Here is a 12,952-nt window from a genome sequence, read left to right on the forward strand (position 1 = left end):
AATGTTGTGTTGCCATGCTAGCAGCTCTGTGGGTGCTAATGTGGTTCATACTGAAACATCTAAACTATTATGGGATGGATTGTGATGAAATGTGGTTGAGTAGGGCTGGGTACCACCAATGATTTCCTAAATTATTTGATTCACAAGGTCCCGATTCGATTCCATTTCTTTTTTCTTTCAAGATTATTTTTTTGGGCATTTCCAGTGTTTATTTTTACAGGACAGATGAAGACATGAAAGGGGAGAGAGAGGGGGGGGGGAATAACATGCAGCAAAGGGCCGCAGGTCGGAGTCGGACCCAGGCCTGCTGCGTCGAGCAGTAAACCTCTATATATGTATATGTGTATATTTTTATATATATATATATATATATATATATATATATATATATATATATATATATATATATATATATATGGGCGCCCACTCTAACAACTGCCCTCGATTCCATTTCTGATTGGATATCATCAGGTTAGGGAGATGTCAGAACTAACGCTGTAAACAACTCTCAGACATCTTTATCATGTTTACATTAAGAACTGAGACCCAAACAGTTAGTTTAAAGGACTTTTTACGTCTCCGTCCATGGTGAAAAGACAGATATTCAAAGATCTATTTCTGGGTTTTCTTCATCCATATCAGATCACTCAGACAGTTTAAACCGGAGGATCTGTTATTATAACCCTAACCCTGGAGAAGAACTGTCTGATATGGTTCTGTAATGTTTCAGGTTTCTGCTGGTGTTCTCCTGTCTGGTTCTGTCTGTGTTCTCCACCATCAGAGAGTACGAGAAGAGTTCGGAGGACGCTCTCTACATTCTGGTAAAACTCAGATCAGAGAGTCGCACGCTGAACACATCCCTAAATATAATGCTAGGATATTTTTAGGAACTTGTTTCAGTTTCTGTAGCTTGATGATATTTTTAGACCTGATCACTTTCTGTGTACGTTTGATTTCACACAAGTCAGCTTTTCATTTAAACTCAACACGCACACACACACATGCACACACACACACGCACGTTTCACTATCTTTGTGGGGACCCATCATTGACCTATTACCCTAATCTTAACCATCACAACTAAATGCCTAACCTTAACCCTTACCCTCATCCTAACCATAACCTAATTCTAACCCTAATCCTAAAACCAAGTCTTAACAGCCCTTTAACCTTGTGGGGTCCAGCATTTTGGGCTGTGCAGACCCCACAAAGTATACTGTATTCCCAGGATTTTGGACCCCACGAATATAGTAAAACAAGCACACACACACACACACACACTTGGTTCTGTTTTCTTTCAACATTATTTATGGAGCGTATCAAAAAGTTTTACCAACAAGATACAAAAAAAACCCAGCAAGGATGGGGTAAACATATACAGTCAGGTCCATAAATATTGGGACATCGACACAATTCTAATCTTTTTGGCTCTATACACCACCACAATGGAGTTGAAATAAAACGAACAAGATGTGCTTTAACTGCAGACTTTCAGCTTTAATTTGAGGGTATTTACATCCAAATCAGGTGAACGGTGTAGGAATTACAACAGTTTGTATATGTGCCTCCCACTTTTTAAGGGACCAAAAGTAATGGGACAGATTAACAATCATAAATCAAACTTTCACTTTTTAATACTTGGTTGCAAATCCTTTGCATTCAATTCCAGCCTGAAGTCTGGAAGGCATAGACATCACCAGACGCTGGGTTTCATCCCTGGTGATGCTCTGCCAGGCCTCTACTGCAACTGTCTTCAGTTCCTGCTTGTTCTTGGGGCATTTTCCCTTCAGTTTTGTCTTCAGCAAGTGAAATGCATGCTCAATCGGATTCAGGTCAGGTGATTGACTTGGCCATTGCATAACATTCCACTTCTTTCCCTTAAAAAACTCTTTGGTTGCTTTCGCAGTATGCTTCGGGTCATTGTCCATCTGCACTGTGAAGCGCCGTCCAATGAGTTCTGAAGCATTTGGCTGAATATGAGCAGATAATATTGCCCGAAACACTTCAGAATTCATCCTGCTGCTTTTGTCAGCAGTCACATCATCAATAAATACAAGAGAACCAGTTCCATTGGCAGCCAAACATGCCCACGCCATGACACTACCACCACCATACTTCACTGATGAGGTGGTATGCTTTGGATCATGAGCAGTTCCTTTCCTTCTCCATACTCTTCTCTTCCCATCACTCTGGTACAAGTTGATCTTTGTCTCATCCGTCCATAGGATGTTGTTCCAGAAATGTGAAGGCTTTTTTAGATGTTGTTTGGCAAACTCTAATCTGGCCTTCCTGTTTTTTGAGGCTCACCAATGGTTTACATCTTGTAGTGAACCCTCTGTATTCACTCTGGTGAAGTCTTCTTGATTGTTGACTTTGACACACATACACCTACCTCCTGGAGAGTGTTCTTGATCTGGCCAACTGTTGTGATGGTGTTTTTCTTCACCAGGGAAAGTATTCTTCGGTCATCCACCACAGTTGTTTTCCGTGGTCTTCCGGGTCTTTTGGTGTTGCTGAGCTCACCGGTGCGTTCTTTCTTTTTAAGAATGTTCCAAACAGTTGATTTGGCCACACCTAATGTTTTTGCTATCTCTCTGATGGGTTTGTTTAGATTTTTTTAGCCTAATGATGGCTTGCTTCACTGATAGTGACAGCTCTTTGGATCTCATATTGAGAGTTGACAGCAACAGATTCCAAATGCAAATAGCACACTTGAAATGAACTCTGGACCTTTTATCTGCTCCTTGTAAATGGGATAATGAGGGAATAACACACACCTGGCCATGGAACAGCTGAGCAGCCAATTGTCCTATTACTTTTGGTCCCTTAGAAAGTGGGAGGCACATATACAAACTTTTGTAATTCCTACACCGTTCACCTGATTTGGATGTAAATACCCTCAAATTAAAGCTGAAAGTCTGCAGTTAAAGCACATCTTATTTGTTTCATTTCAACTCCATTGTGGTGGTGTATAGAGCCAAAAAGATTAGAATTGTGTCGATGTCCCAATATTTATGGACCTGACTGTAACTAATGAGGAATGGTACAAAAAAAGAATAAAGCAAAATCCAAACAGAAACAAAGAGCCACATCAGCTGAACAACAAACACTTTGTTCTGTCTGGAATGGGCAGATGAATGGGTGATGTCAGTTGGTTTCTTGTTGTCGTTGTGAAACAGGAAGTGGTGACCATCGTGGTGTTCGGGGTGGAGTACATGGTGAGGATCTGGGCAGCAGGCTGCTGCTGTCGCTACAGAGGATGGAGAGGAAGACTCAAATTCGCCAGAAAACCTTTCTGTGTCATCGGTGAGTCTGATGACTTTAACAACACTTCCTTTACTCTCAAAAAGATGCAGAAAACTAGTCCATGCGTTGGTTTATTTCAGGCTGGACTACTGTAATTCCTTATGATCAGCTTGCTCTAATAAGTCCTTTTATAACTCTCCAATATTATTAGACAACATTCCTGTTATGCAGATGATACCCAGTTATATCTTTCATTTAAGCCAGATGAAACCAATCAGTTAGTTAAACTTCAAACATGCATGCAGGACATAAAATCCTGGATGACATTCAATTTCCTGATGTTAAACTCTAAGGTACTCTGGATGGCATTGCCCTGGCCTCCAGCACTACTGTCAGAAATCAGCTCATAACAGCTCATTCCGCAGGAACGGTATGACAGAAAACTTTAGTTGTTTTGAAACTGTGACTTTTTCAGACCACGGTATATCTTGAAACCGGTAACCGGCCCATGCCTAGCTCCCATGTTCTAATGTTGGTATGTCAGTGGGGGGGTTACATGAGTTTCTGATTCTTTAATTGTTTGTAAATCTTTTAATGTGAATGCACTTTGTGCTTAATGTTTGAAAAGTGCTATAGAAGTCAAATTATTAATAAGAAACGCATGTTTCAAACGGTTGAATGTGAGACATTCTAACCACCTGTCTGTCTGTCTGTCTGTCTGCCTGCTTGTATGTTTGTCTGTCTGTCTATCTGTCTGCCTACCTGCCTACCTGCCTGTCTGTCTGCAGACATCATGGTGCTGATAGCATCCATCTCAGTGTTGGCTGCAGGGACTCAGGGAAATGTCTTCGCCACTTCAGCCATCAGGTCGCTCCGCTTCCTTCAGATTCTGAGGATGATCCGGATGGACCGGCGGGGAGGAACCTGGAAGCTGCTGGGGTCAGTCGTCTACGCCCACAGCAAGGTAACCTGGGAAATACCTGTCTTTCTGTCCGTCCGTTCGCCTGTCCGTCCGTCCGTTCATCTGTCCGTCTGTTCGTCTGTCTCTTACTAACAATCATTTTCATTCTTTATAAGTTTGCAGATTATTTTGCAGATTATTTTCAGTTCAAGGCCTGGCTCTTTCAACATGGTTTAACCCCAACCCAATGTGCAATGAGTACAAAAAACATATTGAATTCAATTTTATTTATTTGATCATGTTGGCGCACATACTGGCAGGGTGCAAGGCTGCTCTTAGCCAGGGAAGATACAGATGGCCCCATGACAAAGTCTTTAAAGCACTGGTGGACATCTTGGAGCAGGAGAGATGGACAAAGCAACAGAATTACGTGAGACCAGGGCCATCCATCTAGTTCGTCAGGGAGGGGGGGAAGCCTTCAGGCTGCACAATCAGCGGAGATGAGGGTGGACCTGGAGAGGAAACACTTTCCCCAGATTTCCAAACATCCCTGAGGCGTGATGTGTTCATTTGTTCTGAGGAGGCAAACATATCCTTGATTATCGTGATTGAACTTACGGTCCTGTGGGAAGACGGATAGGAAAGCAACCACTGTGGCTCAGTGGTTAGCACTTCTCCCTCACAGCAAGTTGGCGCTGCAGGGTTTGATCCCCGGTCTGGGCAGGGCCTTTCTGTGTGGAGTTTGCGTGTTCTCTCTGCGTCTGCGTGGGTTTCCTTTGGGTGCTCCGGTTTCCTCCACCATAAAGACATGCATGCTGGGTAACTAGGACTACAGTTGAAAATTAGCCTTCTGGCTAACAGAAATGTTGATTAATATGCATTGTCCTAATATAATAAATAAATAAAATAAGTAATGCAGCAATCCAGAGACAAAGGGTGGGGGCCTGGCTGTGGGGGTTTCCCGGTGCAGTCGCTGTGGAAGACATTCATAGCTCTGGGAGAAGCAGGAAGGGAGAGGAAGACAGCTGCTTGCAGGTTAGTATAGGCAGCAGAAAGTGCCTCTTGTTGGCTCTGAAACAAGAGGGAGGAGTTAAGATGGAAGCCAGGAGAAGATGGGCAGTGACTGGCCACCATTGCTATCCTGCCAACCGGAGGACGTTGTGTTTTAGGGTCGAAACATCCGATGATAGTTGGACACCACCTGACGACATCTTCTCCTGGACCAAAGCTACAGTCAGAAGAAAGTGACCATAGATGATAGCATCTAGCTGTATCTAATGTTAACATCTAGCTGTATCTAACAGTATGTATGAAACATAAAACGGGTTCTTAGGGTCCAAGCTGGCGTCTTCAAATGTCTTGTTTTGTCGACACTCAAAACAATTTAATGAGAGATAAAAGAGATCAATTATTGTAATTGTTAAATAGTAGACAAACTGTCTTGCTATCAACAAATAAATGACGTCCGATGTTTCCCAGAATTCCGCTAGTTCTCTCCATAAACATGAGTGGGAAGAGTGACGTAGTAACTCTACGTCCGTCTGCCATCGTACAACTGGTCGCAATAAGCCTTTTCCTCCGGTTGACCTTTGTCAAAATTGCAACAACTTGGAAAAAAAAAAGTCTCCTCATCCGTCCAGAAACAGTAAATAGATACAGCAGTTCAATTTTATTTATAGTATCAAATCATAACAAGTTATCTCAAGACACTTTACAGATAGAGTAGGTCTAGACCACACTCTATAATTTACAAAGACCCAACAATTCTCCCAGAGCTAAATTAGTAACAAGCATTTCTGGGACATGGATACACACAGATGGAAAGAGAGAGGAAAGAAGAGTTCGGTGTGTCAAAGGAAGTCCCCCGGCAGTCTAAAACTATATCAGCATAATTAAGAGCTGGTCCGAGGCAAACCTGAGCCAGTTCTATAAGGGTTGGTAGATGAATCTGCAGCTATGAAGAGAAGCAGAGAAGAGAAGGGGTGCTGGGTCTGAAGTTATACACCCTCCCCCGCCGGTCTAGGCGAACGCTGCAACTCCTCACTCCCTAACTATAAGCTTTATCAAAGAGGAGAGGGTTAAAAAGAAGCTGAAAAAAAGAAGCTGTTCTTGAGATTTGTTTTAAGTGGGCATTAAAGGATATATCCTGATCAAAAATAACTCCTAGGTTTTTGACAGTAGTGCTGGAGGCCAGTGCAATACCATCCAGAGTAATTATATCTTTAGATAAGGCGGTTTGGAGGTGTTTAGGGCCCAGCACAATAACTTCAGTTTTGTCTGAGTTTAACATCAGGAAATTGTATGTCATCCAGGATTTAATGTCCTTAATGCATGCTTGAAGTTTAACTAACTGACTGGTTTCGTCTGGCTTAATTAATAGGTATAATTGGGTATCATCTGCATAACATTGAAAGTTAATGGAGTGTTTCTAATAATATTGCCTAGAGGAAGCAGATATAAGGTGAATAGAATTGGTCCAAGCAGCAACTTTACTTTCTCTGTAGATCATTTGGAACCAGCGGCCAGATTATCTCTGTTTTATAACTGATTCAGTGTCATGCTGTACAGCAGCCTATCTGCTAAACTTCAAGCTAAATTATGCAATCAACTCAAAGTTTGCACTAAGCTCTTTTCAAACAATCCACAAGAAAAGTCAGACTCTCTATCAGCATTTGTATATTTGTAATTGTTGTCTAACTGTGTGTATTTAAATTTTTATTTCTTCTCTTGAGTGGAGCTGCTTGGGAACGCAAAATGAATTTCAACTGACAATAAAGTTGTATCATATTGTCACCATGTTGAAGTCTGCCGTGGGTTTAAAGGTTTAAAGCTCGTGTTGTTGCTGTTGTTTTTGGAGCTGTTGCTTCCAACTATCTGTTTCTGGGTCAGAAACCAGGGCAGCAGAGTGGGGAGGGACAGTTAGAACTTACGGAGCATTTGCAGACACGTAACCAGAGTTTACCCCTGTTACTAAGGTTAATACCTGCAGGAATCCCCCTGTTACTAACGGAGTTATTAGCTCTGTTAACTAGAGGAGAACTCTGAGTTTAGAAACTGGGGGGAAGGTGTTTACATGGAGGCTGAGAAACATTAACCAGAATATAATCTGGTTTTTAAACTGCATGTAAACACACTCAGTGTTTCACTGGGTCAGCAGTATTTAAACTGTATCAGCAGTTTGTAATAGTGCGTCAGCAGTTTTTGTTCTTTGGTATCATCTTCCTGACATCTGATGGTTTCCATTGATCTGGGAATGTATCAAATAGGATTATTGATAACCTTAACTTCTAACCTCTGTTCATGACTGTCTCACTGTATTATGATGTCTCTCTGTGCGTCTGTGTGTCTGTCTGTCTCAGCAGGAGTTGATCACTGCGTGGTATATCGGCTTCCTGTGTCTCATTCTGGCCAGTTTCCTCGTTTATTTGGCAGAAAAAGAGGACAATGAACAGTTTGAGACGTATGCAGACGCCCTCTGGTGGGGACTGGTGAGACAAAACACACTAACACACACTAACACACACTAATACACACTAACACAGGTGTCTAGACACAGGTAAACCTGGTGAAAGGTTGGGTTAGGGGATGTAATTGCCACTGAATGCTCTGTGTGTAACAGTCCCACGGTAATGTGTGTAACAGTCCCACGGTAATGTGTGTAACAGCCACACGGTAATGTGTGTAACAGCCAGCCACGCGGTAATGTGTGTAACAGCCACACGGGAATGTGTGTAACAGCCAGCCACACGGGAATGTGTGTAACAGCCAGCCACACGGGAATGTGTGTAACAGCCAGCCACACGGGAATGTGTGTAACAGCCACACGGGAATGTGTGTAACAGCCACACGGTAATGTGTGTAACAGCCACATGGTAATGTGTATGCCTTCAAACTGATCTGATGCAGAGTTTGAAACAGACGATAAAATAACGTTTAGTGTCAGAGTTGAAGGTAAAGTGAAGCTTTGTGTTTTTATTGGACAGTTTATGTAACAGATCTCTAGATAGAGAGATCTATGTAGCAATCTGATTGGTCTGTGTCTGTCTTTTTCAGATCACCTTGACAACCATCGGATACGGAGACAAATTCCCGATCACCTGGAACGGACGTCTGCTGGCTGCTACCTTCACTCTGATCGGAGTTTCTTTCTTCGCTCTGCCCGCTGTGAGTCACCTGATCTTTACCTGTCTGTCTCTCTGCCTGTCTGTCTGTCTAACCTGTCTGTCTCTCTGCCTGTCTGTCTCTCAGGGGATCCTGGGTTCTGGTTTTGCCCTGAAGGTTCAGGAGCAACACCGACAGAAACACTTTGAGAAGAGAAGAAACCCGGCAGCTGGACTCATCCAGGTGACCCAACACTGCCCTCTTCTTCTTCATAATCATATAATAATCATAATATCCTAACCCATGACACATTGAAACGAACATATGCCTCTTTATGAAACATGAAATGTGAACACAGACAGTGAAACCTATTCATTCAGTGTGACATACGGTGCATACTCACCGGTGGAGCGAATATCCGCTTTGCTTTAATTGTGTGAGTTTGATTTGCTGATCATATCGGGATCATTTGGGTTTAATCAAGCTACAGGAACCAATAACGTTTCTTTCCATCATCAACATGTCTGAAATAACCACTCACTTGTGGAAGTCCCAGATACGTCTAAAAATCAAACGTCTGGATGAATCACATTATCTGGCCATCCAACCAGCAGCAGACCTTGTTTTGACAGTTTCTTCAGTATTGCAGTAATCCAGTGATAGTTGTCTGTACATCCTTCAGGATCTGCTGAGTCATCTTTCAGCCAAAACCATCCATACACAGATTAAAGATTAAAATGACTGAGCAGATCAGGTGATGTTAAAAAATCATTAGAGAAATCCAGTCTAGACGAAGTCAAAGACTTAAACTAAACTGTTTGACATCTCCAGAGTAGGGCTTTTAGTTTGAAAATCCCCGGAGTCAAGTGGATCTTTCCTGCTCTGTCAGCACCTGTTTCAATGGAAACAACCATGTCTGTCACTACAGGCGGCGTGGAGGGTTTACGCCACCAATCTGAGCCGAACTGATCTGAATTCTACCTGGGACTATTACGAGAGGACTGTCTCAGTCCCCATGTACAGGTGAGACTACACCTGTCCTACCTACAGACACAAGCTTTACATTCTAGATTATGATATTATTATATCAGCACACGTCATCATGAATCATTTTGTGTCAGCAGGTTGATTCCTCCTCTCAATCAGCTGGATTTACTGAGGAACCTCAAGAACAAATCAGGACTCTCATTCAGGTCTGAGAAGTTTACAAAGTGCTGCTATGACAACGACTGCAGGATTCTTAAACAACTGAAAAATGTCCAACTAGAATCCATAAAATTCTTCTTAATTCAGTAGTTAACAATAACAACCTGTCTGTCTGTCTGTCTGTCTGTCTGTCTGTCTGTCTGTCTGTCTGTCTGTCTCTCTCTAACCTGTCTGTCTGTCTGTCTCCAGGAAGGATGTCCAGCCTGAACAGTCCCCCAGGTCAGTGTCCACTCTCTGATACTAACTAAAGACAGACTGAATCGGTTTGTCCGAGACAGATCGTCCGAGAGCTGATGAGAGGAGACTGTCCTCTCCCTGAAAAACTCCCCCATAAGTTCCAGCATCATTCTGACCTATATTTATGTTTGTAGTGGCGGCGCCCTCTACTAGTGGCCGCAGTAGTTCTGACAGGAGCAAAGCAGGAAGTAAGGTGAGGAAGTATAAGAGCACCAAATGTCCTGGTAAGGAGGCAGGTTGGGGAGGGGGGGTAAACAAACACAGGACTTTCACCCAGGAGACCAGGGTTCAGGTCTCGTTAGAAAAGAAAAGGAAACGGAGAGTTTTTTTAACTTTAGGGAACGAACGGAGCTATGAAATGTTCTGCGTCACGTGGTAACCTTCAGGAAGTGAAGTCACGTCTGATTTGAACCCAAACTGTTACTTTCATACCTTTTTGTTTGAGGTGGTGGGAAAGCTTATTACACTCTGGTGCAGATCAAATGACCTGAATGAACTTTGCTATATCTGTACTGATGTAGTATTAATTATTTATTAATGATTAACAAATGATTTGTAAACCTTTAAAACATCTGGAAAATTATTATACAGTTAATGATTATAATTCCTTGTTAATGAATACTTTGTAAAGCATTTATAAACATTATTTAGATATTAGTCAACAAATAATCAGTAATCATTTCTTTTTGACATGATTATTATAACGTGTTACCTAAATGACAACATGAACTAAAGAACCTTCTGTAAGATTAACTTTCACCAACAACAATCAATAATCTGGAATAAACAGTGTTATTATAATTATAATCTGTGTTGAAGTTACAGGATGTTAATCAGCTCACTGTGAACATATTAATTCAGAAGATAAATGACTAAAAGATTCATCAACATAAAATATTCAAACAGCAGTTCTCTGTTAATATATGGTTGTTGATTAAAAATGTTTAAATGTTCCATGGATTAACAAACAGTCAATAAAGTTTAACAGTTTTTAGGATTTCCAGCAGAAACCACTTTAAAGATATCATTTATAATCAAAACCCATTTGAAGCTGCTGTCAATCACAAACTGATTTCTGGTCCACATTTACTTATTTTATCTGTTTGATCTTTTTAGATAAACCCCGAAAATAATCTATTCCTGTTGTACAGTCACACAGACCTGTACTGGTAATATCTTCACTTTATCATCAGTGTCAATGAATGGAAACATCCTCTCAGTGAAAGTGTGTGTGAAGGTGTGTATATGTGTGTTAGTATCAGGATCAGAGAACGACAGCTTTCCTCTGTTCCAGTCCAGAGTCACTCGGATCCTCCGGAGCTTCTTCTGCACAAAGAGATCAGTGACTGGATCTGGTGGTGACCATGCTGAGTATTTACCTTCATCGAACCCTAAGCAACAAAATCCAGATGTTATGTCTCCCTTCCTCTGGACAGACTCTGCTAACACACCCAGTATCCAGGCTGTACTGTCTCCAACCTCAACATCCCAGCTGTGAGTCCCTGAGTTAAAGCCCTCAGAGCCTAGGACAGAGGGGTAATCATCAATCCTCTCTGGATTATCAGGAAGCTGCTTATACTCTCCTCGTCTCACACTGGTCATATTTTCAGACAGGATGAGCCTTGAACCAGCAGTGTTTGGGTCCAGAACCAGAGGAGTGTAGGAGACCATGTCCTTCATCTTGTTCCAGATGTTGAAGCTCAGGTTGCCCAGGTGTTTGGCCTCATCTATCAGAGCTCCTGAGAGCAGCTGTGGATGATCCAGCAGGGGGCGCTGCTGGACTCTTTCCACTGCAGCCTTGTAGTTGATCAGGAATGAGACGTCTTCAGCTCTCAGATCCTCCTCTGTGGCTCTGACTGTGTCTGAAAGAGCTGCTATCTCTGTGCTGAGAGTCTTCATCTTCTCCTTCATCCTCTGACTCTTCTGCTCCTCTTCTTCCCTCAGTGCAGCCATCCTGACCTCCTCTTCCTCTTCTAGAAACTGGTGGAGCTTCTTAAACTGATCCTTAATCTGTGTCTCTGTGCGTCGGGCCTGAACCTTTATGTGTTCTGCTGTTTGATCAAACTTCACTTTAACTTGTTCAAAAACCTTTAACTTCTCCTTTAAGGGCTCCAAAGTTTCCTAAAGTTTCTTCTTGTGTTGTCGTGCAGCTGTCTGCAGGGTCTGAATCTGTGGCTGGAGTGTTTTTCTGAATCTCTGCAAATGAGACAAACTGGCTGCTGATGGTCCAGACAGAAGAGTTTGAGTTTCTCAGAGTGCAGACTGCAGAGAGTCTCTGAAACTCTCTGATCTCTCTGCTGTAAGAAGGACTCACACAGGTTCTTTAACACCCGGTTTAACGGTGGTTCATCCTTTGAAGATCTTCTCTTACAAACTGGACAGTCTCTGATCGGTCTATCTGTCCACCAGCTCTGCAGACAGTCTTTACAGAAGCTGTGGCTACATGACAGAAGAACAGGACCTCTAAAGACTTCAAGACAGATCGGACAGCAGAGATCACTCAGAGGAAGTTGGTAGTTTGGTCTGAAGGTGAATCTGATCCTCTGTTTTTCAGTCTGTCTCTCTCTTTAATTCAGTTCAATTAAATTGTATTTATAGTATCAAATCATAACAAGAGTTATATCAAGACACTTTACAGATAGAGTAGGTCTAGACCACACTCTATAATTTACAAAAGACCCAACAATTCACCCCAGAGCAAGCATTTAGTGCATTTTAGGCAGAAACCTCGGACCAGCAGGGCGTTGCAGGGCACCACCTGTCTATACCTGTCTATACTTTGTATATCGCATTGCACTTTTCTGCTCTTTTTGCACTTCTGGTTAGACGCAAAATGCATTTTGTTGTCTTTGTACTTGTACTCTGCACAATGACAATAAAGTTGAATCTAATCTAATCTAATCTAATTTCCAGGCATATCAGGGTGTAGCAGTGCATATCAGGGCATAGCAGTGCATATCAGGGTGTAGCAGTGCATATCAGGGCATAGCAGTGCATATCAGGGTGTAGCAGGGCATATCAGGGCGTAGCATGGTATATCGGGGTATATCAGGGCGAAGCAGGGCATAGCAGGGCGTAGCAAAGCATATCAGGGTGTAGCAGGGCGTTGCATCGCACTGCAGGGCATAGCAGGTCGTTGAAGGGTGTTGCAGGGTGTTGCAGGGCATTGCAGGGTGTTGCAGGGCATCGCAGGGTGTTGCACGGCATAGCATGGCGCAGAGCAGGACCACGGCGACAGCTGCAACCGTGATTAAGGTGCC

At 42.6% G+C, this 12,952-nt stretch overlaps 1 protein-coding gene and 1 pseudogene across 3 annotated transcripts in view; one reads left to right on the forward strand and one right to left on the reverse strand.

The window, feature by feature from the left end:
* Window positions 1-12,952, forward strand: part of kcnq2b (potassium voltage-gated channel, KQT-like subfamily, member 2b) — a 33,971-nt gene that overhangs the window by 2,240 nt on the left and 18,779 nt on the right. The window contains exons 3-12 of one of the 3 annotated variants that reach the window (XM_078249541.1): window positions 731-821; window positions 3,181-3,307; window positions 4,036-4,211; window positions 7,511-7,636; window positions 8,202-8,312; window positions 8,397-8,492; window positions 9,178-9,272; window positions 9,371-9,442; window positions 9,645-9,674; window positions 9,827-11,767. In XM_078249541.1, coding sequence (XP_078105667.1) covers window positions 731-821; window positions 3,181-3,307; window positions 4,036-4,211; window positions 7,511-7,636; window positions 8,202-8,312; window positions 8,397-8,492; window positions 9,178-9,272; window positions 9,371-9,442; window positions 9,645-9,674; window positions 9,827-9,845 — 943 coding nt within the window. In that variant the 3' untranslated portion in view covers window positions 9,846-11,767. Of the gene's footprint in view, window positions 1-730; window positions 822-3,180; window positions 3,308-4,035; window positions 4,212-7,510; window positions 7,637-8,201; window positions 8,313-8,396; window positions 8,493-9,177; window positions 9,273-9,370; window positions 9,443-9,644; window positions 9,675-9,826; window positions 11,768-12,952 lie in introns of those variants that run through there. The other 2 variants (XM_078249542.1, XM_078249543.1) reach the window with 2 other exon arrangements.
* LOC144517369 (nuclear factor 7, ovary-like) lies at window positions 10,312-12,904 on the reverse strand (annotated as a pseudogene).

The sequence above is a fragment of the Sander vitreus genome, chromosome 4 (genome assembly GCF_031162955.1).
Source record: "Sander vitreus isolate 19-12246 chromosome 4, sanVit1, whole genome shotgun sequence".
In the NCBI taxonomy this organism is placed as follows: domain Eukaryota; kingdom Metazoa; phylum Chordata; class Actinopteri; order Perciformes; family Percidae; genus Sander; species Sander vitreus.